General features: G+C 37.6%; 1 protein-coding gene across 1 annotated transcript in view; it reads left to right on the top strand.

Moving 5' to 3' along the window:
* MAGI2 (membrane associated guanylate kinase, WW and PDZ domain containing 2) overlaps positions 1-27,824 on the top strand; it is a 1,396,484-nt gene that overhangs the window by 897,728 nt on the left and 470,932 nt on the right. The window contains exons 4-5 of the mRNA XM_003782805.2: positions 1,916-2,131; positions 21,331-21,541. Of these exons, the coding sequence (XP_003782853.1) occupies positions 1,916-2,131; positions 21,331-21,541 (427 nt within the window). The remainder of the gene's footprint in view (positions 1-1,915; positions 2,132-21,330; positions 21,542-27,824) is intronic.

Genomic DNA, 27,824 nt, shown 5'->3' with positions numbered 1-27,824 from the left:
TTTTTTGTAGTTTTTGGCCAGGGCCGGGTTTGAACCCACCACCTCCGGCATATGGGGCCACCACCCTACTCCTTGAGCCACAGGCACCACCATCTTCACAGCAACCCAGTGAGGAAGGCAAATGAGTGGCTATTGCTATTTCTGCCTGCCAGCATCCCCAGGTCCTTTTTGCCTGGGGAGAGGCTTGAGATAAGCGGCAGCAGGGCTCTGCCTCCCAATCCTGAAATCCAGAGCAGGCATCTTCCCTTCCGTGGTCTTGGCGTCTCAAGAGCTCCCACGTGACCGAGGCTCAGCCAATGAGCTGCGCCTGCTCCCGGGAGTATCCAGGAAGCGAGCGAATCAGAGCAGCTGGAGAGAGGATGCGGCTCTATCTCCAAGACAGTCTGCATCCCTAACTGTGCACTTGGTGAAATCAGCTATGCTTCAGGCAGTGTTGGGGAACCTGTGGCCTCCCAATCCCCAGTGCAGTCCCTTGACCCAATCCAAACTTCACAGGTATCTTTATTAAAGAGTTATAGTCTGTAAAACTTAAATTTAGTCAAAAAGCTGCACTCAAAGATGCAGAAGGCCACATGTAGTCCTAAAGCTGCAGAGGGCCAATGATGAAACTTGAGTGTCCTTGACTGAGTGCCCATTTTTCTCAAGGTTTTTCAGCCTTTCCCATCAACTACCTGGCTCTTATCTTTTCAACACATCCTTATCATGTCCATTTATGTAAAATATGTTTTGGTTACTTGCAACCTGGAACAGGGTGATTAGCAATTTTTGTTCCTCTCCATTTATAGATGAAGAAACTGAGCTTTATTGATGAAATCAGTTGTGTGTGGATTGTAGTTACGTAGAAAAGCCAAGTCTAAATCCCATGGCTTCTAGTTAAGGGTTGTTTCTTTTCTCAGCTCATTGTTTTCCCAGTGACCTCTGTAGATAGTGAGGTGGGCTTCCTTCCTCCTCTGTGTCTCCTGAGTGTGGTGCATATGGTGCATAATCCTATTTCCCATCCTAGCTTCCCTGCTTGGTGTCAAATTCTGTTTGCCACACTGGACTGTTGAGCACCTTGGAAGACAAGGATCATACTCATCATTTTTTCTCAAACATATGCTGGAGTTTCATTGATAAATAACATAGGTGGTACCTTTCAAAATGAATCTTACACGTTTAGCAACAACTTCAAACCCATATTGGTGTTTTCACTTAAGTAATTTATACACTCATTTGCTAACTCAGTACTAATAAAGATATTAATAAACATTGGATGTTCATACAAATGTGAATCCTACTGTGTATTGCACACGGGAGGGATCTGGGTTGTGTGCTTCTGATGAGAATTAATGCCTGATGATCCAAGGTGGAGATGTAATGCACCTGAATTATCCCCATAGCCTCCTCCTAAACCCAGTCTGTAGAAAAGAACTGTCTTCCATGAAACCAGTTCCTGGTGCCAAAAGTGTGGGGACTGGTGCAATAGAGGCAACAAATAAAGAAATGTATAAGAGGATGTAACACATATGTTTGTATGCATATATAAAATAGAATAAAAATGTGTTTGGGCTCGGCGCCTATAGCTCAACCGGCTAAGGCACCAGCCATGTACACCTAAGGTGGCGGGTTCAAATCCCCAGCCCGGACCCGCCAAAACAACATTGACAGCTGCAACCAAAAAATAGCCGGGTGTTGTGGCAGGCACCTGTGGTCCCAGCTACCTGGGAGGCGGAGGCAGGAGACTCGCTTGAGCCCAGGAGTTGGAGGTTGCTGTGAGCTGTAATGCCACGGCACTGCCCAGGGGGACAGCTTGAGGCTCTGTCTCAAAAAAAAAAAAAAAGAAAAAAAAATGTGTTTGTATAATTTTCATTCTTTATAAATTATGCACACATTAGGAGAAAGATTTAACTTTAGAATGTTTTTGTGTCATTTGTAGACAATTACTACGGTACCCCAAAGCCTCCAGCAGAACCAGCACCATTATTGTTAAATGTAACAGACCAGATACTTCCGGGAGCCACTCCAAGTGCTGAAGGAAAACGGAAGAGGAATAAATCAGTGAGCAACATGGAGAAAGCAAGTATAGAGCCTCCCGAGGAGGAAGAGGAAGAGAGGCCTGTGGTCAACGGAAATGGAGTGGTAGTAACACCAGGTTAGCCATTCACATTTTTTACAAGTTCATCATCAGTTTGCTGTTTTAGATATTAAGTGTGTGTATGTGTATAGAGAGAGAGGTTGCAAAAAAATGTAAACCAATTTTAAGAAAGAAAAAGACTATTAAAATTGTAATACTCACTATATACTCGTAACAAAAGATGAATACAAGTTATGTTGAGCACCTCTTATAATTGCTTGGGTATTATGATTTTAATACAGTTTTTTTTCCTTTCTTAAAATGTGTATACATTTTTTGGCACCTTCTGTATATCAGATAGATACAGATATATCCAATATATCTGTATGATTACAATTATCTTCAGAGAAGGTTATAATATCAGATGGAAAGGACATGATTCTTGTATACAATTTATCCTAATTTCAACATATTCTTTCAACTTGCTTGACTTTTGGTTTCATTTATACAATATTAAGGGTGATGGCAATATACTGAATAGTTTAAACCTCCAGAAAGTGTTACAAGTCATAAATACGATTGTGTAAAGTTTTGAGGTCTTTGTTTACGTTAGAGGGAATAACTCTAACATTGTAGAAATCTTGCCAGGTTTGCAGTTCTGTAAACAGAGGTTGGGTCACGTGATTTAGTATTCAGCCTCACTGAATACAGTCCTCAACATGGCTGCAGGTACAGACTGCCCGTGTGTTTGTTTCCCCTTCTGTACCATCCAATCTGGCAACATGCAGAAAGCATCTTTATACATTGACTTGGTGAAGGCCCTTATCATTGAACAAGGAAAAGAATAGCTATGCTTGATTTATGATCTGTCGTATCACATATATAAAGGATATTATACGCAAATGAGGTATGTGTTTGTACAAGGGCTGTATTTGCTTTTTGTTATGCATATTACTAACAGAGCATCAAAAATAGATTTTTTATACTGTTATTCATAATTAAATGCTACCAAAGCAACGGCAACAATAACAACATTATGGTGTTGTGTTAGTTTCATGGAGCCAGACTCCAAAACTTTATTTTCCATATTTGTTTTTAATAGAATCATATCAGTTGACATTGCAAATCTAAGGACTGTGGTTAAGCTCTTGGGAAAAAAAAGTAAGCATTGCACTTTGCATGCATATTCTTTTCTAGATGTTTCCCATTGCTACTTTGATGTGTGCATTTTTATTTTTCACTTTACTGCTTCTGTACTGACATGGTGTTTGAATTTTCATGCTCAATTATTTTTATCAAAGAAAAGCTTCATAAGGTTACTTTTTATCTTTATTCAAAATACATGTAAAAGTGTTCTTCTTCATTGAACATAAGGTAAACACAAGGAGACCAAAATCTAATCAGTACCAGTTGAGGTATAAAACCTGATGAGGTGGTTTCATCTTGATTACTCAAAGGAGGTAAACCTTCTCCATTGATACCAATGGGTAAAAATATTTTCTGACACTAGCAATCATTGATTTTTAGATTCAAATGCTAAAATCACTAGAAGTAAGTAATGTTACTTGTCTACTATGAAATGATCTGGCAATTTTCAAGCAATTAGATATCATCCTCTTTTTTGATTCTGAAGTATCTGTATCAAAATATTTGCTTTTCATTATGTAACTAAACTTAAATTGAATTGATAGCACATGGTTTTCTTGTTGATCTTTGATAGGAAATGCAAAACAATGAGCTGAATTAAATCAGTAACCACAAAAGCAGCAGAAATTCCAGGTCAGAGAACAGTTGCTGAATTTTAGCTTGTGGTTAAAATGCATAAAATATAAGTCCCTGGCTGAGCAAAGATCATCGATTTCTGTTTTGTTTCAAATTGTGTGGGGTAAATAAAGTGAAGCTGTCTCAGTCTACAGATTCCTAAGAAATTTATTTAACTGGAGGGCATACTGAATCCAGAAACCACCAATCTCTTCTATTCATACCTTAGTCATGAACTAGGGAACATCTATGGCTAGGAGGTCTTCATGGGCACTGAAGAAGACTGAGTTGAATTTTTCTTGACCAACTACAGCCAAATGACTGCTTCTGTACCCCTCCACCTAAATATAGTAAAAAACAACTATCCAGGGCAGTGCCTGTGGCTCAAAGGAATAGGGTGCTGGCCCCATATGCCAGAGGTTGTGGGTTCAAATCCAGCCCTGGCCAAAAATTGCAAAAAGAAAAAAAAACTATCCAAGCCAACTCTAAGTTTTCTGGGAGGGCAACAGATGCTACCCACAGTGGCTCTGTAAGTCTGGCTGGGCAAGAGACCCTTACACAGTTTTTCTCTTTCTTGTTGAGGAATAAGAGACATATATATCAGGCAGCTCTTCACTCAGTGTTCAAAAGTGGGTTAATATATTGTGTTCTGTATGGGTGTAAAAGCATCAAACCTACCAGTATTTAGCGCCTTATATACTTTACCAAAATAATTTATGCACTCTGTATAAATAAAAGTCTTAGAGGATTCCTCAATTTACATCTGTTACCTATCTTTTCATCTTTTCTTTATCAAACTAAAGCTTATGCTTAAAACTTCATTTTTCTTTTTCAGACCGTATCTATATAAAATCAGTGACTACTTTTAACTATAATAAGTATGTTCTCCATGAAGTTCTGCTAACATTACCAATGAGAAGAGTCCTGAACTAGAAAACTGACTCCTTAGTACACGTCTTTTGACAACCCTGCTCTTTGAAGTGTCTTTTTTATTCCAAATGTTTATCCAGTAGCAACTTCGGGAATTCTTTTGACTTCTCTTGTGTGTGTTTCCCAGCTCTTCACCTTTTGAACCTCATCACATTGTTTTTTTCTGGCACAGAGTCTTTGTCTTGCCTTTGTCTCTTTCCCAGACACATTCACCAGATACAGGAGATTTTCAAAGAATATTGAGAAATAGTGCTTACACTTGGTTTAGATTGCTGTATATTGGCTAATAGCCTATAAAAATAATTAACATCAGTCATCAATTCAGAACACAAATTCAATGAAGCACATTTGGAGAGTGAAAAGGCTGAGAAAGAAGGAGGGAGGGCATCAGTGGTCAAGGGATAGGGTTCACCTTTTGGGGGCAGGACACAAATATAAGAGGGTCCTTATCTAACAAGAGCAATCAATGTAACCTGCTTTTGTGTATCCTCAATGAACCTCCAGGAATTAAAAAAAAAAAAAAAAAAAAAAGCTTATTGAGGTAGCCTTATTCCATTGCAAAATAATACTGATGCTAATAGTAATAAATAATAAAATAATTAACTTTTTGAGGGCTTACTATCCATTAGGAACTGCCTGCCTTCATCATAGTTATATAGTTCATTTAACTATCCTAACTAGCCTATTAACTAGGTACTATTTTGTAAATTAGGACCCTGAAATAGACCTAAGTTAAATAATTTTCTCAGTAACCGAGAATCATATATAGGAAGTCTGAGTCCAGAACCTGTTCCTAGCCGCTAATATGAATATGTTTCCTAGTGATATGTAAACAGGAGACCTCTATTTTACCTGTGCATCTTTAAAAGTGGCATTATAAATGTCTACTTACTGAAAGGTTCTAGCTTTTATTTCTGGAAATCATGTGCAAGTAAGCTCATTTTCCTCTGTAGACATAAAAATGTCCAATTTTTTTAAAATTCTGAATATAGACAAGTATCACACATATCTATCTTTGCCAAAATAAACTACTATGTACTTTACCAAGAGAAACTATTTACTCTATGTAAATAAAGTTTTTAGAGAATTCCTTAATTCATGTCTTACCTATTTTTATCTTTTCTCTTTTGAATAATACTTAAAACTGCATTTTTCTTTTTGTTTTCAGACCCTATTTACATAAAATCATTGATTGTCTTTAAATATATGCATTTTCCATGAAGTTCTGCTAACATTATCAGTGAAAATTCACATGACCTGAATTTTATTTTATGTAGAAGTCTCTCTTTTCTGCTTAAAATTACATTAGACATACGGAGTTAGCTCGTAGTACCTAGAAAAACCATACAATGAATTTTTAGCGTCTCAAACCGGTGTGAATGTTTCTGTTTCTGCCATACCTCAATTTGGTTGGAAGTCAATAAAATTCTATCCTCAGAAATATATTATTCTTGTCAATAAGCGGATTACAAAAATAAAAAATTGAAAAAATAATTAAAATAGAATAATAAAAATAGAATAAATAATTAACTCTCCTTTAATGAATGCATACCATGGGCCAGGTATGCAATACTTATACTGCATTTTCTCTAACCCCATAATAATCATATACTTACTTCATGAATGAGGTGCTGAAACTTAGCTTAAGATGCTTAGCTAAAGTAAAAATTCATATGGTGGCAGAGTGGAGATTCAGACCCAGTGATCTCTGAATTCATTCTCTCTTCAACACATTTCCCTGAGCTGTTAACCATGCTGGGGACAAATCGCAGTCCCACTACTCTGTATTCCATTATATTTGTCCTTCACTGTTTGTAGCAGTGGTGTCAGACCTCGTACTAGCAAGGGTAATTTATCCTTAGATCATCTTATAGATTGTCTCTTTGAACTGATGCTTAAAATTCATATCCCCAGGAAGCCTTCCCTGACATTACCTCACCTATATTTAGACATCTTTTATCTTTCTGTTTATCTTGTTAAAATTGACATCCAGCCCCTGGCTTCAAAGGCTGTAAATGTACCTGCAGCCTTCACTGCTTTTCTGTGTTTCAGGCCCCTATTTCTAACTATTGCCCACTGGACAGCTCCACCTAAGCATTGCTTTTGCGATTTCGATGTACACCTTACACTTAAGCTCTTCTCCCGCAAAACAAAGGAGCAAACCAACTCACAAAGCCCTTTACCTGATTTCTCTAATTCTTCTTTTCACTCAAATACCTCAGAATTACCTATCATATTCCTCTTCCCCAGGCTTGGCATTTATAATTAGGCACAAACGATCAGTGGGTCTTTCCTTTAAGATATCACTGTCCTATCCTACAGTATCACCTTATTTGTGGAGCACAGTTCCCTAATGATCTGCATGTCTCCCAGCAATTTAGTTTTTATCCCTCATCAAGTAAAGATGCTTGAACCCAAAGTGGGTCAGGCAACTATCCTCAAAACTCGAAGGAGCTTTCTTTTCCACTGATTCGAATTCCCCAGGCAACCACCCAGGTGCTCCCACTTTGACTAGGTCGTCTCTGTTAGCTTTGACTCCCGTTAATCCCCCATGTGAATGTTTTTCCCTTATCCATACTTCACGCTAAAAACATTTCACCTGTCCAATCTGGCCATCGCCACATTTAAGTCATCACTTCTCTTACTTACAATTCATTACACATTTTTATATTCCCTGAGAATCACTGATTGACTTGTTGACTTTCACAAGAAAAGTTAAAACTATCTCTGAATGACCGTAATGCAATTTACGCATCGATTTTGAGTTAGCCTGGCACTAGGTAACTTCATAATGTGCACATCTGGCATTCCCATGTATATTTTTGTAACTGTAAATGAGGATAAGAGCTGCTTTTACTTTTCTGTTTACCTGTTCAGTGATTAGCACGTATTTTTAAATATTTCAATTACTTAGTAAATCTTTATTTCTCAGTCAATTATGACTGACCTCTCGGATGTCCAAGTTTAACCGTGTGGACGTGATTAGATTTCTTTCATGCTCATTTTACACTAGTCAGTATCTTCAACATACAGCATTTCCTAAGTTTGAAAGATACAAGATTCCTGATTCTACGTTCCTTTGAAAGTTGTATAACCAAGAGAAATACACACATGCGTATTTTAAAATATATGTTCTTAGAGATGGAGACGCATCCAATCTCCCTAACTTTGAAAATGCCAAAAATAAGTAGGTGATTAATAATAGGTAAGTACATAGAATTTATTTAAAGATTGGACTCTTCTTCAGGAAAGCAAGGTCCCCAAACCAGAGTCGTTCGGTTAGCTTTCTTGGATTTCTTTTATTTCATGAGTTATCTTCTAAACTTTTCCGGAAAGTAATTCACTATTATAGCTTCCCCTCATCAGCAATTAGTAAGCCTAGTGCAAAGAATTAGAAATGCACATATATTTTAAAAACAGTTAAATCTCACTGTTTATACACAAACACACACAATGCTAGGAGAAACAGGGCCGTGAGAGCTACCTTCACCAACAAAGGGAATACAGTGTGTGTACACAGAGCTGCCTTCTCCGGGACCCCAAGCCTGCAATTAGTGCAAATGAACTGCATCTCCCAGAGAGCAAACAGAGTGTCCCTTATGTGATCACCGAGTGTCCTCAGCAATGATCTCAGTTCACCATTAGGGACACGCATCCAGGTCCTGTGCTGCTTGGCACGCTGACTGTGCATGCACCATCAGTCCTGGGTCTGTGAATGAGACCTTGTCACTGTCAGAAGAATTATGTCCTCCCTAGTGAATTTCGCTGTTTTCCTGTGAATAATGCCCGACTCTGAAACCACCCCAGCGCCTATGCCCTGCTTATTTTTGTGTGAGTTCACGGAGACTGTGATTTGTGAATCCACTCAGATATTTGTCTTTCTTTTTTTTTAGGAGGCTTAATTTTATCATCTTATTCCTAAATACAGTGCTGGGTTTTATCTCTTCACTGGATGGGAAAATTTTCTGGGGCTATTTTAAACTAACCTTCTAAAATTAGATATTCCATTTATAAATGAGAGGCGTTCCATCTTTTCTTAAAAGAATCTTTTGAAAGTTAAAACTGCCCTAATCGTAGCATGTTCTGAGTAGGCGTGATTACAAAGTAACCACATGATCATCTTAGAGGTTGTGGCCATGAACTATAGTAGTAATTCTAAATTTGCCATTAAAAAAAAATAATAATATAATCATGACTAGTTTCAGGGGTGTCATTTTAAATCAAGTCACACTCACTTTCAATTAAACTGAAAGTGACACATTCATGTGGACCTCTTCATGCTCTCCAGCTCATGCGCTGTTTGGGGGAGCTTGCACTCAACCTCTGTGGAGAGTGTGTATTATCTGCTTCTTGAAGAGTTTATGTAATCTGTGTGTGTGAGAGCTTCGATTCCTGAGGGAGGAGTAACAGAGCGAGAACAACCGTGGCAACACCTCGGGTTTGCACAGCACTTACAGAAAGCCTGCGGAATAGTTGACATGTTTTTTTAGGTTCTCTGGGCATTCTTGAAGTCTAATCTTTTGTTTTCTTTTTTTTTATCATAATCATCTATTGCCCACGTCTAATTTTCACCTCTATCGCAATGTTTCTTATTCATATGTCTCCTTAGAGAAGTGGTTATAATTCTTGGTGTGAAATCCCAGCTGCTTCATTGTCAGTGATGGGTCTAGGTAGGGCTGGCCTTTCTCACCAAAGAGAAAAGGCTCTTGAGCACCCATTCCCTCTATGTGGCTCCATCACTGGGGACAGCACCCTGACATGTTTCCTCCTATGTGATTTCTTGCTCTCATCCAGAAAATACCTTGACTCTAATCTGGGTCAAAAAAACAACACTTGAATCACTCATCTCAAGACTAAATAATGTCTTCCTCATTTTGTCTTGAGGCCCCTGCAAAGTTTTTAAAACTTCAGAAAGTGAGGTTGGGTTTTATATAGTACTAGTCTCCAGATACTGTTTTCAGAATTTTGAAAGTAAGCTCTAAGAAATATTGTATGTATATGTCCTATATTTTATTTCATACTCTACTACAATCTTTATTTTATTTTATTGTTTTGAAACAAAGTCTCATTTTGTTGCCTTCGGTAGAGTGCCATGGTGTTATAGCTCACAGCAACTTCAAACACTTGGGCTCAAAGCAATTCTCTTGACTCAGCCCCCCTAGTAGCTGGGACTACAGGCACCTGCCATAATGCCCAGCTATTTTTTAGAGACGGGGTCTCACTCTTGCTCAGACTGGTTTCGAATTTCTGAGCTTAGGTGATCCATCCACCTCAGCTTCTCAGAGTGCTGGGATTATAGGCTTGAGCCACTGAGACTGGCCTTCTACTAGTCCTTAAGTTTTTCAACATTTGCATCAGTTTCTCTCACCCCAAGGTTTGTTGAGGATTTGGGAGATTTATTTGTGTATGATAAATATCTTTAAAATTCATACATTATGAAAATCATTTAGCATATATACAAGTGTACAGCTATGGGAATTAGTTTTGTTAGCATTATTCCAATCTACTTTTATCACAGTGTTAAGAATTAGGTATTGCTAACAGAGGAAAATATACTAATTAAGGCAGCTCTTCTCCCCTATTACTCAGAAATAATTTTCTCTACTAATCTTCCTATGAGTCTTTCCAATTTAGATTTTTATGTCTCAGGAAATATTTTTCTTGGCATCTTCTACTCACAGACGTGAATTTTATATTTTCCATGTTTTTCTTTTAGTGTTCCAAACAATTTGTAACCAATTGTGTGTTTTAAATGCAGATGAAAAATAATTTTGAGTCATTGAGTATGCATTCTCAGTAATTTGCAGTTTTCTGGCTAGCCACCAAATCCATGAGATCCAATTTACTTGTAAGTATTATATATATTAATCACTTCTTTACAGGATTGGGGATTTCAGCTTCCTTAATTTATTTATCATCTCAAAAATCATAGTTAATCATTTACACTGACTTTCCCTAATTCTCATATTTTATTCTAGATGTATGATTCCTTCTTAGCCTCAATAATAAAGAAAAATATTTGTTAATATTTTAAAAAATATTTTATATGTATTTTTTTCCACAGCATTCAAGGACTACCCTTCTTATGCTCATCTATTGTAGTATAGTAAGAATTTATAATGGTGTCTTTTTAGGACTTTGAACTATTTCAGGAACAGTAAAGAGTCAGAAACTACTGACTGAAATTCAGTCATCAGTTTGCATAGAAATCACCATTCCTCACTAGCCTGCTGTGACCCTGGGGCCAGCAGCTGGAGGGACACCTGTTTGCGGTTTTTCCTCTTTGCTCTTTTGGATGTTGTACCATGTGCATGTCTTGCTACATCCAAAAAAAAAAAAAAAAAAAAGTAATCGGGTGGTGATTAGGAAATTCGCTAATTATACAATGTGCAAACATTTTAGCACCCATATTGTAATTCCTCTTCTCATTTTAGAAGGTTTAAGAAAAGTCATGAAAATAGATATGAACTTTCTTCGAGCAATAATCTGCCACCCTGACTGATTTTGGTCAACTGCTGCTGTAGAATGCAGGTGGCCACTATCTGACAACTTCCTTGCTGAAGACGGAATGTCCTATACTTCCCACTGCAGGATATCATCTGTAGTATGGCCATGATCAAAAAATCAGTTATGTTAGTTTACAAATAATGAAATTAGAAATTAGATAAATACTCAGTAATCATAATTTCGTATTTATAAAAAATCAAGAAGGATGTTTTTCTCTTATTTATCAGCCCTGAAGTATTCATTTATAAGAGCCTATGATTCAAGTTCTAAGAAGTTCAGCTTCTAGCAGTGATGTCAACACTCCTTCCACCACATAAAACCTTTTTAATGGGCTTGTTGGGTTTCCAAGAAAGCTTGGAGAAATCTTTAAACCCCACCACTGTGGCCACGACTGCAAATGAGTAAAACCAGAGTGGGGAGCAGACTTGAAAGCCAGGGCTGCCTCAGGGGTTTAGGAGGAGACTAGGCTTTGGGCTCATAGGAGACTGGTGGGCTGTACCTCTGATGCTGCTTAAAGCCGTGCTCTCAAAGGTGCCAGAGTGATGCCAAGTTCGTAGCTCAGTAGCAGCCCCTGGTGCCTTGCAAAAGCAAATGCAAAACTCTAGAGGAACAATAGAGAACTTGGAAAAGAGTTTGTGGTGTCTGTGGATTATTTTTCTTCCTTTAAATCTCTTAACCCTATTATATGCTTCATCAGAGGAAGAACATTTTAATTTATGCAAATGTCTTTTAAAGGAGAAATATCACCTGATATGTATTCTTTTTTAGCACTCAGATCATTTTTTGAAAATACCGAATATCCTACACCTCACAGAAGGTTGACCACAGTGCTTGGTTTTGTAGGCAGAAATAATTTGGAGTACTCGAATGACTTAAGTTATTCGGTGTTCTAAGTAGTAGAACTCAACAGTAACAATACATGCCATTCACTGAACACCTACTCTATATATTCTAGTAGTTCACTGTTCTAAGCATTTTACATACATGCCTTATCTGATCCTTAGAGCTAAGTAATGTTCTTGCCCCCACTGTGCAGTTGAAAAAACTGAAGCATGCCCCGAGTGTTTGAAAACTCATTGAACATCCCCCTTTAAAAGGCAGACTCCAACCCAGGTGGTCTGACGCCAGCCTCAGCCACTATGTGCTACTTCTTCATGTGGAGAGTGTTGCTATCTGAGAATTGCTAAAAGAAAAATAAAATTTTTTTAAAAATCTCAGATTATTTCTATTCTCTTTCCTGTTCTCAATTCTTTTTTCTTTCACTTTAAATGTCTTCCTGCCATCCTTACTTCCAAAGAAATCGTATGAAGACAAGGAGAAAAAATTACTGAATTTATTAAAATGTGTCACATAGCCATTAGAAATATAAATCATGGGGCTCTCTGACAGGATAGAATAAATTTTGGAAGTTGACATTGTATGACAGAAGAAATGATAAAAAAAAATTTTATCTAGCTTACAAACAAATCCTTCATTATTTTTCTTCATTTCAAAGGGTGGCAGTTGCAGAAAGCTACATAGACATAATCAGTGTCCAATAGGAATATAGGTATGATGTAAAATAGGTATTCTTACTTAAAATGGTTTTATCTTTGTATCTTGGTTTATTGACATTGTTTAAATTTTTTAAAAACCAACTTTTCACATTATTGATCTTCCATATTTTTGGTCTCTTCTTCAATTATTTCTGCCCTGATCTTTATTATTTCTTTTCTTCTAATTTTAAGTGTGGTTTATTGTTACTTTTCTAGTTCTTTGATGTGCATCATTAGGTTATTAATTTGAAGTCTTCCTACATTTTTGATAAAAGCATGTATTGCAATAAACTTCCCTCTCACTATTGCCTTTTCTGTATCTCTGGTTACTCTTTAATGAAATTGGGTAGGGACAGTCAAAACCATGGCATTCTAATTTATCCTTGCTCTCTCCCTCAAATGGTTTAGATGCCACTCGGGCAATAAACACAAAAGCAGATGGAACAGCTACGATGCATAGTTTTGCAATATCATGACCTTCAACCAGGCCAGAGCAATAGAATGTATAAGCTCTGAACTGAATGCAAAAATGTACACACTTACTCTCTCCTAATTACATGCCTTTTGGCTCCTGTACTACAAACAGATCTTCAAGCTCTTCTGAATTTCTTGTAGTAAGAAGAATACTTACTAAATTCAACAAAACCCTAAGGTAGACAAGATGAAAAGAATTACATTCTTTACTATTTCACAATAGTACAAGTGTATTTAAAATATGCTTTTTCATAGGTCATTGTTTATAAGACTGTATATTATAAATGTGTTTTGTGCCTCAACATCTCTGTACAATTTCTAAAAATTTAATAGTCCTGGACCCAGATAAATTTTTTTAATCATTGCCATTCTTTAAGAATTGATGTCCCTTCTTTATTGAAATATTTTTTGTTTCCTTTGTTAGTGCCAAAAAAAGAAAAAAAGGCAATCCTCGGTCTGGTTTTGTAAGACATCCAAGTGACATAGAAACGCAGTACCCAATGCTCCAAACACGCCATGTTTGATAAAGTCTGTTTACTTCAGCAGCAAGCATCTCATTAAAAATTACATTTTACAAAGCCAAAAGAGTTTATTTTTAGATTTAAGAATAAAATCATTCTGAGAAAGGCATCACAGAAGTCAAAAAGGGCAATGGTAAATGGTACTTGCCGCCTCCTAATCAAGCAATAGATTCATGCTGTTACTAAAGTAAGACGTACGTAGTACGTATTTGTCTCCTTCTCCTTAGTCAAAATGTAAATTGTCCAGAGGTTCCCAGACCACAGATCTGACATGTATGTGATGGGCGTAAGGGCATGTTGCACACATGTATTTCCAATCCAGCTCCATAGGGCTGGGGGCACCAAGAGGAATGGCTGACAGAGGTGCCCATGGTGGGCGTGTCAGACGTGGTTCTTCCCTCTCTTTAGTATTACTTTAGTATTAAAGTCTGTTTTGTTCTTTATGGGCAATTTCTTAACTACATAGACAGTGTCCCAATATATCTGATTGCTTAAAAAGATTTAAGCCACATAACGAAGGAAGACATAATCACATCCTCCAAAATGCAGGGAAACAAATATGATGTAGCATGAAACAGTAACTCGGAGTCCCAGCACTGGCAAATATCGGTTCGGTGAGTTTTAAGATGAACTCACCTAATATTACCACTGTAAGAGTTGAACTGTGCCCCACCCTCAGTTTGTATGTTGAACTTTAAACCTTGAGTTACTCAGGATATTGGAAATAGGGTTATTGCTGATGTCATTAGTTAGGATGAGGTCACAGTGGAGTAGGGTAGACCCTTGATACAATATGACTACTGGATGGAAATTAGAACACACACACCCGTGGGCACATGCGCACACACACACATACACACGGAGAATACTGTGTGAAGGCTGGAGTGTGCTGCTGCCACAAGCCTAAACAACAACCAGCAGCTGGGAGAGAGGCCTGAAACTGACGCTTGCCAGTGCCTTCAGAGGAAGTCGGCCCTGCCAACATCCTGATACAGGACTTTGGCCTCCCAAACTGTAAGACAATAAGGATCTGTTATTTAGGCCACTTAGTCTGTGATATTTTGTTACAACAGCCATAGCAAACTCTGCATACTGTTTGGACCACATCCTTCTAAATGGCCTAGCTTAATGCCTGGCATTTAATAGTCTCTCAATAAATGTTTATCAAAGTAATTAATTAATGTTATTTCCTAGTAACATAAGAAATATAAGACCAATTCCTTCTCTCACTGAGTGTTAAATATTAGAGTTCCTCACACACTTTGTGCCTTGGGGGCTCTTGTTCTAGTTGCTACAGTGTCTCCCTAGATATCTGTTTTGTTTTACTTTATGACAAGGTCTCACTCTGTGGCCCAGCATGATGTACTACTTAGTGGCCCAATCATACCTCATTACAGCCTCAAACTCCTGGGCTCAAGCAGTCCGCTTCAGCCTCCTGAGTAGCTGAGACTATAGGTATGTGCCACTGTACCCAAATAGTATTTTAAACATTTTGTAGAGATAGTGTCTTATTATGTTACTCAGGATGTTCTCAAACTCCCATCCTCAAGTGATCACCCACCTCGGCCTCCCAAGTAGCTGGGACCACAGGCACATGCCACCATGCCAGGCTCCCTAGAAAATTTTATACAATCCTTTGTGTCATTGAGTATCACTTAATAAATCATTCCTGTAGTGCTCTATATGGTTACTCAGGGTTGAAGGAGGTACTTCTCCCCCTTGTGACATATAAGAATACTTCTAGGAATAAATTTGCACTCCACTGGCTCTTGACTCACTCCCCAGAAAAAGTGCACTGACCTATCTGAGTAACACAACTTGGAAGACCGATCTGGGCCTGTGTGGCTCAGTTCTTCTTTTTCTTCTAAACGTTCCACCCTTTACTTCTGGGAACAGGTTCCAGCCCTCCAGGGAAGGCCTGCCCTGGTTCAGTGCTGCCAGCAGATGAACTGGCCTGATTCCAGCTTTCACTAGCAGTCCATGACTCCCACTATAAACAGCACCCCAGATTCGTCTTTATAAATTGCGAATGTGGGAACGCTATGGTTCTTTATTTGCCTTACTCACTTTTTGTCATATTTTGTTCAAATGGAGGGATGAGGTGCTAGTTATTGCTTCCCACTCAACCCAGTTCACAACTGCCTGATTAAAGGTCTTTTTCTCTCCCCCAATAATCTCTTGTCAAGTATTTTGCACTTTATAGGTCTTAAATGCATGTCTTTTAATATAATCACTTATCAATTAAGAATAAAGAAATAAATACGTAAATGAGGTAGATAAATGGAGAGAACTTTCCTTAGGAATCGCTGACACATCAATATATATGATTGTAGACTTCTCCAAAGACTTCCAAGACCTTATTTGTTATATTTCTCTTGAAAATTTAATCGTATTTTATATTGGGGTTAAAAAATTATTTGTCCATAGCTAAGCTTCTTGAATAAATTCTCTATCAGGATATTCAATGTTTTCTTTCCCTTCATTCTTTACCTATTCCTATCTGCCTTTGCCACCCATGACGCCACCATAAATATTACCATAACTAGCAGCTGATGTCACCAGTGACCTCCATGTCATCAATTTTAACAGATTTCATGTCTTTATGTTGCTGGATTTTTCAGAAGCTTTGACCACAGTTAAATGTCTCCCTTTGGCCTTGTGCTTGGCCTTTGTGACTTGAAGGTCTATTGATTTTTCTGTTACTTCCATGGCTGCTCTTTCCTCATCTCCTTTCACCAGCCCCTGCTCTCAATGACTGTTGATTGTTGGAGCTGCTCAGACAGCTCCTCTAGGGATTCTTGTTTCCATTTCTCACATGCTCCCTCTTGGCAATTTCTTTTACTTATGGCTAAAATTGGTGCCATAGGCTGTTGTCACTGCAAGTTGATTCTCTCCCAGTAACTCTCTGAGTTGACATCTTCATTGTGAGTTTGACCTAGACCTCTAACCCAGTATGCCCAAAACAGGCCCATAGCACCTCCTGCCCCACAGAATCCCCTTCCTCCTCCCATGCTTCCGGTCTCAGTGAAGAGCTTTGCCACCCACCATGTTGGGTTTACCATGACTTTTCCTTTTTCTTTATGTGTCTAGTTTTTATGAAAAAAGTATGAAATTCATCCTTTAAATCCTTTTCAATCTTATTTCTACCCTATGCCATTACCATCTCTTGTCTGGAGCACAGAAGTGGCTTCCCACGGGTCTATAATCATCTACTCTTGCCACCTTCAAATCCCCAGAATAGTCAAGGGGATCTTTGTGAAAAATGAAAATCTAATTTTGTCATCCCCTTGAATAAGACTTATCAGTGCTATTCATTGCTCTCAGGATACACTCCCAAATCCTGAGCATGCCTTATAGAGCATGCTGTTTAGGCCTAATCCAGCCCTTGTTTATTTCTTTCCCCCTTCCCTTCCTCTGATTTTATGCTTATATAGCACATCGAAAAAGAGGTTTGCCTTGATTCTTCATATGAGATTAGATGAGTGCACATGCATGAGATTCCATCTTTCCTTTTGTTGCACTCACCACACTTAAAATTATTGATATAAAGACTACGTATCTTACCATTATGAGCTTTATGAGAACAAGGATCAATGTCTCTCTTGTTCACTCCTCTGTCCTGAGTTCCTGGCACCAATTGAGTGCTTAATAAATGTTGAATAAATGAATACCAAATAAAGGAATGTGTTGAGCACATGACCTTGTGTTTAACTTTTCAATATAACATTTGGTATGTTCCATGTACACACACAGTGTGGTCCATTTCTATGTAATAATCTACAGCAAAAAAAAAAACCTAAAGCAGTGGTACCTCTTCTTGCTGTTCTTTCCTGCACAATTTACAAAGGTCAGATCTGCATGAGAACTCAGCTAGGAGACTACATCACTAAGGGCCATGTTATTTTCATAGTTTATTCTTTTGAAGGGCAAAAGAGTGATAACTTACAAAATGTTCTTGTGTTTCCTAATTCCAAATAGATGACTTTAATGTCACTCTCCTAGACTAATGCAGATAGGAGGAAAAAAATCAACTCACACAATTGGTATTGAGACAAAGATAATATTCTATTGCAATTTACTCATTTTAATCATCTTTATTAATTTCTGAAGTTATAAAAATATAACTTTCTTCTTATTTACTCTAAGCATATTTCTTTTTCTAGATGGTACCTGCTATACGTTTCACCAACAAATAAGATCTTGGTCTTAATGGCAGAAAAGCTAAATGGGTGGAGAGGGGGGAAGTTCCTAAATAGCTCAGAAAAAATATATGTGGGTCATTATGAAAGTTTTGAGAAACACAAAAATCAAGAAACATAAAATCTGCATGAATGGAAACAAATGAATCCCTCCCACAGACACCAATAAGCTGAGCAAATTGAAACATGATGGGCAAATCAGAAAGGACACTTTTGACTGTGCATCTTGGAAGGGAAATAATGAAACCCAACAGTCTATCTCAAAACTTTCATTGTGACTCATGTATAAGGGGATATTTCAAAAAGATCTTCATTATAGGCTGTTTCCACAACTTGGAGATTGTACTAGTTGTTTTTTTTTGGGGGGGGGGGGGTTTGGCCAGGGCTGGGTTTGAACCCAGCACCTCCAGCATGTGGGCCCAGCGCCCTACTTCTTTGAGCCACAGGTGCTGCCCACAACTTGGAGATTGTAAATTGAGCTCCGATAATAGTCTAGTGCAAGTGTCCTTATGGTAAAAAGATCTGTTGTTCTTCTGGGTAGATGACCATTTATGGAGTTGCAGGATCAAATGGGAGGTCTCGCTTGAGTTCTTTGAGGGTTCTCCATACTTCCTTCCAAAAAAGGTTGTATTAGTTTTCAGTCCCACCAGCAGTGAAAAAGTGTTCTATTCTCTCCACATCCACGCCAGCATCTGCAGTTTTGAGATTTTGTGATGTGAGCCATTCTTGCTGGAGTTAGATATCTCAGGGTGGCTTTGATTTGCATTTCTCTAATAATTAGGGATGAGCATTTTTTAATATGTTTGTTAGCCATTTGTCTTCTTTAGAGAAGTTTCTGTTCATCTGCCTTACCCAACGATATAAGGGATTGTTGTTTTTTCCCTGTAGATTAATTTGAGTTCTCTGAAGATCCTAGTTATAAATAAAGCTTTTGTCCAATTTAAAATATGCAAACATTCTTTTCCATTGTGTAGGTTGTCTATTTGCTCTGGTTGTTGTCTCCCCAACTGTACAGAAGCTTTTCCATTTAATTAAGTCCCATTTGTCTATTTAATGCCCACCAACCGAGGAATGGATTAACAAGCTGTGGTATATGTATACCATGGAATATTATTAAGCCATTAAAAAAGAGGGAGACTGTACATCTTTTGTATTAACCTGGATGAAAGTGGAACACATTATTCTTAGTAAAGCATCACAGGAATGGAGAAGAAAGAATCCTATGTACTCAATTCTGATATAAGACAATTGATGACCTAGTACATGGCAGCATAGAGAGAGGGACAGTGGGAGATAACACTGTTTGACACACCTTTAGGGATGGGACACAATTATAAGAGGGACTTTGCCTAACAAAGTATATAATTAAGCAAAATATTCTTGACCAAAATATTTCTCCAATAATTCTATCCCATGAGAAGGTAGTCTTTAAAATTATTTCTCATATGCCTCCTGGTGTGACCTTGAGAATGTCTCCACTTTCCTGCCTTTTCTCCACCCTCTAGAATGTAAGCCCTCCTAAGACAAAGGTCTAAAACCTGGCCATTATTAGGTTTTCCATATACCTTTCTTCTTCTTTAAGAATCCGTCTTGAACACATATTATAAATTTTCTGAAAGGTAATAATCCTCTCTTTATATTTAACTATATTATACAGAATTTATTTCTTCTTACCATTTGTTTTCTCTCCCTATTTTGAGATCTCTGCTCTGATTTAGTCATCATGATATGTTTAGAATAAGACATGGTTCTTGATGAGACACATGAATAGTGTACATTCAGATGTTTGCATGTTTGCAAGTGGCTTTCTTTGCCCAGACAGATAATGATATCTTGGCAGAGTTAAGTTCCTACATTGCTGTACTTCTTTCCTCTCCAATTACTGTGGATATTTCCTTTTTATCTTGGAACATAGAGTACTACAGATGAACTGTCTGATGCTATTCTGTTGTTCCTTTCTTTGTAAGCTGCTGAAGTTGCTTTTTAACATTATAGTTTGGTACCATTTCAGCTAGATATGTCCAGGGATCTGTATGTTTTACTAATCTGGCCCCAGATTCAGTGAGCCATTTTCGCCTGCAGATTCAAGTGTTTCTTCATTTTAAGTAAATTTTCTTCTGTTATTTATTAACTTAATATTTCTTCCCCATGTGTTCCTTTTTTCTCATTCTGGAACTCACATTATTTATATGTTGTAGCCCCTGGGTCTGTTCTTGAAGCCTGTTACCATCTCTTAAGATAGTTTTGCTCTGTTGTTCATTAGCTCTCCTTACCTGTTGGGAAATATGCTTCAAGACCCCCAGTGGATGCCTGAAACCTTGGATATTACTGAATCCCATCTATACTGTACATCATACTATGGTAACTTTTAATTTATAAATCAGACACTTTGAGATTAACAATTATTAATAATAAAGTAAAACAAAATGATACACTGTATTAAAAGTTATATGAATGTGCTTACTCATTCTCTCTCTCTCAAAATATCTCATTGTTCTGTAATTACCTATTTTTGAACCATAGTTGACCCTGGGTAACTAAAACTACAGAAGCAAAACCAAAGATTTGAGGGGACTACTGTGTTAGTTTTTTATTGCTGTAACAAATTATCACAAACATAGTGACTTAAAACAATGCAGATGTATTATCTTATAGTTCTGTAGATTACAAAGTTTGACATGGGTCTCAATGGCCTAAAAGCAAGGTATTGGCAAGACTGTGTGCCTTAATGGAGTCTCTAGGGAAAATCCATTGCCTTGAATTTTCTAGCTTCTAGAGACCATCCACATTCCTAGGCTTATGATCCCCTTTTCCATTTTCAAAACCAGCAATATTACATATCTTTGACCATTGCTTAGTGCTCACATCTCCCCTTTCTGCCTACCTTTTCCACTTTTAAGGACCCTTGTGATTACATTTAATCATATTCCTCCAGCTGAGCCCACTTGGATAATTAAAGATAATTCTTCCATCTCAAAGTCTTTTTTTATTACATCTGCAAATCTTCTTCTGCCATGCAAGATAACACTCAAGTGTTCCAGGCATTCAGAGTGTGAACATTTTTAGGGAACTATTAGTCTCTTTACCACATCTATATTGTGAAATGGTCCTTACATTTTTATCCTTTAAATCTCTAATTCAGTAAACAGCAGTGATTATTTGAAGGATAGACAAGAATGATGAGTGAAAGAAAGACTCAAATAGACCTAGTGATAATTTTCAGAGTCAATTACACTTTTACAAAAATATTTCCTGTCAGCCTTCGTACAGCCCCCTGGAGGAGCATACCCCACACTCATCCTGGTTACTGTGACTGGAGTGACTAACCAGATTATCTTGTTGTCTTACAGAATCCAGTGAACATGAAGACAAGAGTGCAGGTGCCTCAGGGGAGACGCCCTCCCAGCCTTACCCTGCACCAGTGTACAGTCAACCGGAGGAGCTAAAGGAACAGATGGATGACACAAAGCCAACCAAACCAGAAGACAGTGAGGAATCAGACCCGTTGCCTGATAACTGGGAAATGGCCTATACAGAGAAGGGCGAAGTCTACTTCATTGAGTGAGTTTCGCACATTTCTTTGAACGTTGCCATAAAGATCATGGCAGAAAAAAAATGATGTAGGAAGTGTACATGTGCTAAAAAGAAAACATGAAATTCTATTGCTTCTGGTAATCACTCCTTTGTGAAAGAATAATGAATGGGCATAAAATATAGCTATAAATCAAAGAATAAATTAAATAATTCCATTCTAAAATCTGTTACAATCATGACTTTAAAAGGCAAATCTTCATTTGATATTATTATTGAAGTAGAAATAAACTAGATATCAAGGGAAAATGCTCACTTAATTCCTAAAAAAAATAAGTGTGTAGACCAAATGAAATTTTTCTTCTTATTGTTTAAGTTGGACGTCCAGAAATGTCCGCCATCATATTTTGGAGTTTAGTCAGATGCAACTATTTAAAGCAAAATCTTTGCAGGTCACACACACACACAAAAAAAATGGTTTAAGCATTTGACCCAATAAAATAAATTGGTTTTGTATGAGTTCATCATACTTAATTTTCTAAATTCCATCCTATTGATTGCTTACCATTTGCTTACTATTTTTGTGACTTTCCAAGTAAACTGAAATTTAAATTTTGAACTTCTTGGTAATACTCAAATTAATCTTTTTTCTTTGAGGATAGTTTTCCAAAATATATTTTCATATATTTATTTATCTTCTAGGAATAGCACAACTTTTTTTAAAAAGAATTCCGAAGTGGAGGATTTGGGCATTAAGCTAAATTATTGATGTACTTAAGAAAACTAAAATATTCACTAGAAGGAATAAAAACTGAAAGTATTATAAATGAACTATATTCATCTCTAAGTTGCATAAGCCTCAAAGAGCAAAAAATAATAGAAACTCAAGTTCTCAGTGTTGATAGTGGGGTAAAAATATGTAAACTCTATTTTTTTAAAAACTATATTAAAACTGGATTTTCTCTCCCAACCTGCAGTGATTTATGACTTAGATCTCCATGGGCAGAATTCAGTTGTGAAATTGAAATGTTACCACATGCCAATATTTAATTTTCATGTGAAGTTGGAAACTCTGATCCATGTGGGCAAGGGACTACGTAATCAGGCAATTACTTGGTGCTCTGCTTGACTCCAACATGGACGACAAATGCAGTGTGTTGCAGAAAATGAGCCACTATTATTTCCCTTTTGGCAAATGTTTTAACTTTGCAAAAAGAATCTCTTGCATTATCATCTCTTATTGCTATAATGAGTGACTCCGAGACATATTTGATCAATTGGTTAGAAAAGAGAAAGATATCATATTTTAAAATGTGGTGACAGGACTGTGTCAGGCTACAGAAGCATATGGCAGTATCCATAAGAGTTAAAGTTCTTTGTAATTTTTGCTCTTGGAAGAACTTGAAGAAGGACAAAAAGGAGGTAGTTAGCTGGGGCCTTGAAGATATGGCACTTACAAAATGTGTAGGCAGATTATCGGGCCACTGAGGACAAATTATGAAAATGAATATGTAGCCTGAAAGTAGAATGTGGACCTAAATATCCAGAAGCTCCCCCATTGGTAAGACTTGTAACAAAATTAATATGAATAGATAATCCCAATGGGCTGATGGATTCATGGAGCATACCAGTAGTAGAAAAAAGGCAAAATTCATATAGCGTTAAAGTTGTACTTCAAAAGCTAAGTGATATAGCAATTTTCAAAAAAAAAAAAAAAAAGCTTCTATAGCAACAGGACAAATGTGCAAAATTAATTTTAGTACATCTCAGTCTTGTCTCAAATCAACAACCTTCTACTCATGTCAGTATCTTGATTAACTATTACAATGCGAAATACCTACACATTAAATTAAAAAAATTTACCCAGTAAACCTGACCTGGACATTTTTCTCCTGTTAAGGCCCTGTCATTTCAATGTAAGCCTGGAATTGCTCAAAATAGAATTCAAGTTTATAAGATGAAAGAGTGAAGAGAAGTGTCAGAGGGCCGGGGAAGCAAGTGTGTCTCTGAAAGGAAAAATCTCAAGAAGGAAAACGAGAAATGGCGTGCTTTATCCATCTTGTTTAGTGAAAGAGCTGCAGTAGCAAGTGTTTAAAGTAGCTGATATGATGGGTATCATCACAAATTGTGTGAAGTTTTAAAGCAGTGGGGATACTGACTACTAGTAGTATCAAAGATATATTCAGGATTTTTTTGATACCTGTATTTATAATAAAAAAATGTTGGGGAGTTGATGAGTTTCTGTTAAAAGCTGGCCCTGTGTTTTCCATGTAATGGGCGTGGTAGATATTTGCTTCTGTTCAACATCCATGCATTTAAGTGAAATCAACAAAAAGGGAATAGCGTACAGTGATTTCAAGATTAAAGTTAGTCTTAAAATGTAAAAAAAAAAGCAGTGACCAGCCAATAAATACTTAATAGTATTTATATCTAGAAACATAATTTTGATATTAAGATGGATAGATAGCATGACATCATTGTAGGCCAAAAGTCAATATACAAATTCTAGATGTGATGTCACAAATTGATGTTTAGAACAAATGATGTTCACAACAAGGAAACTAGAGATATACACATTTTTATTATATAACAGAGGAGAACTTAGGCTGTACAAAATAATCCAGTGTGACAACTTGATTAAAGAACTATTCCCTTACGATTCCAACAATGCAATTATAAAAACCTTCTTGCTTTGTGATTGTAAAATAAACTTTCCTCTTTTAGCTGTGTCAGGTTTTAAGGTTGTAAGGAAAATGGACTTTGGAAGACAGAAATTGTGCTCCAGGAATATAGTAAATAAGGAGGCTCTGTCCAGGCTTGAGAGGATGGAGCAAAATGATTCTCTTCCTCTAGTCAGCCAGCCAGTGTGGGCATTCAAAGAGTCACGAGATTTGGCCCCTGCACTCGAACTTGTTGTCAAGTTGAGGAGGAGAGACAAATAGTTACCAGCGGTTAGTAAGCAATTTCTTAATTTTGTAATAATATTCAGAGAAGTTAGATAAGCTTATTATAGACTTAAGGATGTGAAAAGAGGCATCAGAGGGAAGGTGAGATAATGTAGACTTGACAAGTTAATAATGTGTAGCTAGAGAACATTCCAGACATAGAAACTGTCGTGACAGAGACCTGGTCCCTGGACCTGCTGGGGATAGTGAGAAGACCCCCTCCCCACTCTCCCGACCCTACTAGAAAAATGTGTATTAGCTGCTAAAGCCTAGAAAAATTAATGCTTAGTTTTTGTTTCCCTAGATCATTAGTGCTTTCGAAAGGCAAGCAAAGGATTGTTTTTTTGTTGTTTTGGGTTTGTTTTTTAATCTTCCCAGTGCTGGAGGGATAGATCAATGGATGGTATTAAGAGCAGAGATAGATTGAGGTGGAAAATTAAAACAAAACGGAGAAGACAATTTCATTGGTGGGGAGAGGGCTGATGCCGAGGGAGGCTGATGCAGAGGTTAAGGAGAATGACAAAGCCTGGAGCGAGGGCTGAAGTGACTGCTGGGAAGGTGATTGACATAGGAGGCGGCCGCAAGGGCCGTGAGCAACTGGCCAGCTTAAAGGTCCTCCACAGAATGAGGCATCCCCCACCCCACACTTCATACTGGACCCATTTGCACTTCTGCTTTCTGTCCTCCAGGAAGGTTACCTTTGAATCTCTACTCTGGCTCAGGGATGACAGAGCGGGGAGTGAACCGGGGTTTTTTGTCCCAGTCCCTCATGTCCACACCCTCTCCACTGATTGCTGGAGTTGCCTTTCTCTCAGCCTGTGGTTCACTGCAGTTTACCTTCTTAGTTTTCACTGATTTTCTCCTAAACTGCTTTCATTCCTTGCACTGCAATGGCCCTTTCTTTCCTAATTGCATTTGACAATGTGAACATTTCCACCCGTTGTCACTGATCTGTGAGTACCTTTGCTGTCACTAACACAGGGAATTCTGTCATGAATAAAGCCTGCACTGTGAAGGGTCTTGGAAGCCTCCTTAGAGTAGGGGACGCTGATGGGGAAGGAGCACGGTGGTCCACTAAGGCCCTTCTTAGGGACAAAGCCAGAATGTGTCCCAGAGGGGGTCCTGAGGTAAAGTTATGGTAAGAAAAAGCCCAATGATAAGGAAATATAGAAATATGGGGAATATATTCCACAATGCAGAATGGTTAAACTGACCTAATTAACACATGTGTTACCTCGCATGCTTGTCATGTTTTTTGTTTGTTTGTTTGTTTGTTTTTACAGTTTTGGCCTGCGGCCAGGCTTGAACTCGCCACCCCCTGTATATGGGCCAGCGCCCTACTCCTTGAGCCACAGGCACCGCCTGCTTTTCATGTTTTGTATATGTGGTAAAAACACTTTAAATCTCCCTGGGCAACTTCATGAATATAAAACTGCACACATGATTTTTATTATCAACATAAAAAATATGTAAGAAAAAAATGATTTTAAAGAAAAAGGGTAGGGTATCATAAGAGGAAAGTAAACCAGAGGTAAAGGTAAAAGAGGAGAAATACAGACATTTGTGAGGGAAGAAGGGCCATTGGTGAAAACCTTTCTGTAACACAGATAAACTCCCTAACCCTAACCCTAACCCTAACAGATACAGTGGGGCCATTTAGAGTAATGGATGTCTCCTCTGGTATGTTGCACCCTCTCATAAAACTTTACTGAATTCTGTCTCTGAAATGAAGATCAAAATGAAACAGAGAAGGACCCCTTGGTTCTGTGAATGAAAGTAACAATATTACTTTGAGAAGACACATAATATATACAAGCCTATGTTTGTATTATAAGTTTTGAATTATAGTAACAAGTAATTCAGTTTGTCCTCTGTTAAATCATGTTTTGCAATATTTTATCTTTATTTGATATTGCAAAAATAGTTTAGATGGCTCAATCCTTGAAATATTCCATATTTGAAAGGTAAGGATTTTTTCTGTAGTTCTCAACACCATTGGTGAACTAGTGGGCCAAATATGTTTCCCACACTCCTCACACTGCTTCCTTTGATGAAGGATAAAAGTGGGTTTCTTTTATCATTTACATTGCTTTTTTTTTTGTTGTTAAATCATAGCTATGTACATTAATGCAATCATGGGGTACAGTGTGGTGTTTTCATGTACAATTTGAAATATTTTCATCAAATTGGTTAACATAGCCTTCATGTCATTTTCTTAGTTATTGTGTTAAGATGTTTATATTCTACTTTTAGAAAGCGTCACTTGTACCCTTGTAAGATAAACCATAGAGGTGATCCCACAAATCACCCTCCTTCCACCCATCCACCCACCTCTCCTCCCCTTCCTCTCCCCTGTCCCCATATTTTTAAGCTATAATTAGGTTATAGCTTTCATGTTAAAGCTATAAATTAGTTTCATAAGAGGACTGGAGACTTTTTCTTCCATTCTTGAGATACTTTGCTAAGAAGAACATTTTCCATCTCTGTCCATGTAAACATGAAGGAGGTAAAATCTCCATCTTTCTTTAGGGCTGCATAATATTCCATGGTGTACATATACCACAGTTTGTTGATCCATTTGTGGATTGATGGGCATTTGGGCTTCTTCCATGACCTAGCAATTATGAATTGGGCTGCAGTAAACATTCTAATACAACTATCTTTGTTGTAATGTGATTTTTGGTCTTCTAGATATATACCTAGTAGAGGAATTGTAGGATCAAATGGCAGGTCTATTTTTAGTTCTCTAAGTGTTCTCCAAACATCTTTCCAAAAGAAATGTATTAGTTTGCATTCCCACCAGGAGTGTAGAAGTGTTCCCTTTTCTCCACATCCACGCCAACATCTCTGGTTTTGAGATTTTGTGATGTGGGCTAATCTTACTAGAGTTAGATGATATCTCAAAGTAGTTTTGATTTGCATTTCTCTGATAATTAAGGATGATGAGTATTTTTTCATATGTCTGTAGGCCATGCACCTGTCTTCTTCAGAGAAGTTTCTCTTCGAGTCCCTTGCCCACCCTGAGATAGGATCACTTTTCTTGCTAATATGTTTGAGTTCTCTATGGATTCTGGTTATTAAACCTTTGTTGGAGACATAACCAGCAAATATCTTCTCCCATTCTGAGGGCTGTCTATTTGCTTTACTTATTGTTATCTTGGCTGTGCAGAAGCTTTTTAGTTTGATCAGGTCCCAATAATGTATTTTTGATGTTGCTTCAATTGCCCGAGGGAGCCTCCTCCTAAAATTTTCACCCACGTGGATTTCTTCAAGTATTTTCCCTACACTTTCTTCTAGTATTTTTATAGTTTCATGTCTTAAGTTTAAATCTTTAATCCAGTGAGAGTCTATCTTAGTTAATGGTGAAA

Source organism: Otolemur garnettii, unplaced genomic scaffold (genome assembly GCF_000181295.1).
Source record: "Otolemur garnettii isolate 467f Iridium unplaced genomic scaffold, OtoGar3 scaffold00005, whole genome shotgun sequence".
Lineage (NCBI taxonomy): Eukaryota > Metazoa > Chordata > Mammalia > Primates > Galagidae > Otolemur > Otolemur garnettii.
The sequence above is the reverse complement of the archived record's forward strand: the minus strand, read 5'-3'. Positions and strand labels throughout refer to the sequence as shown.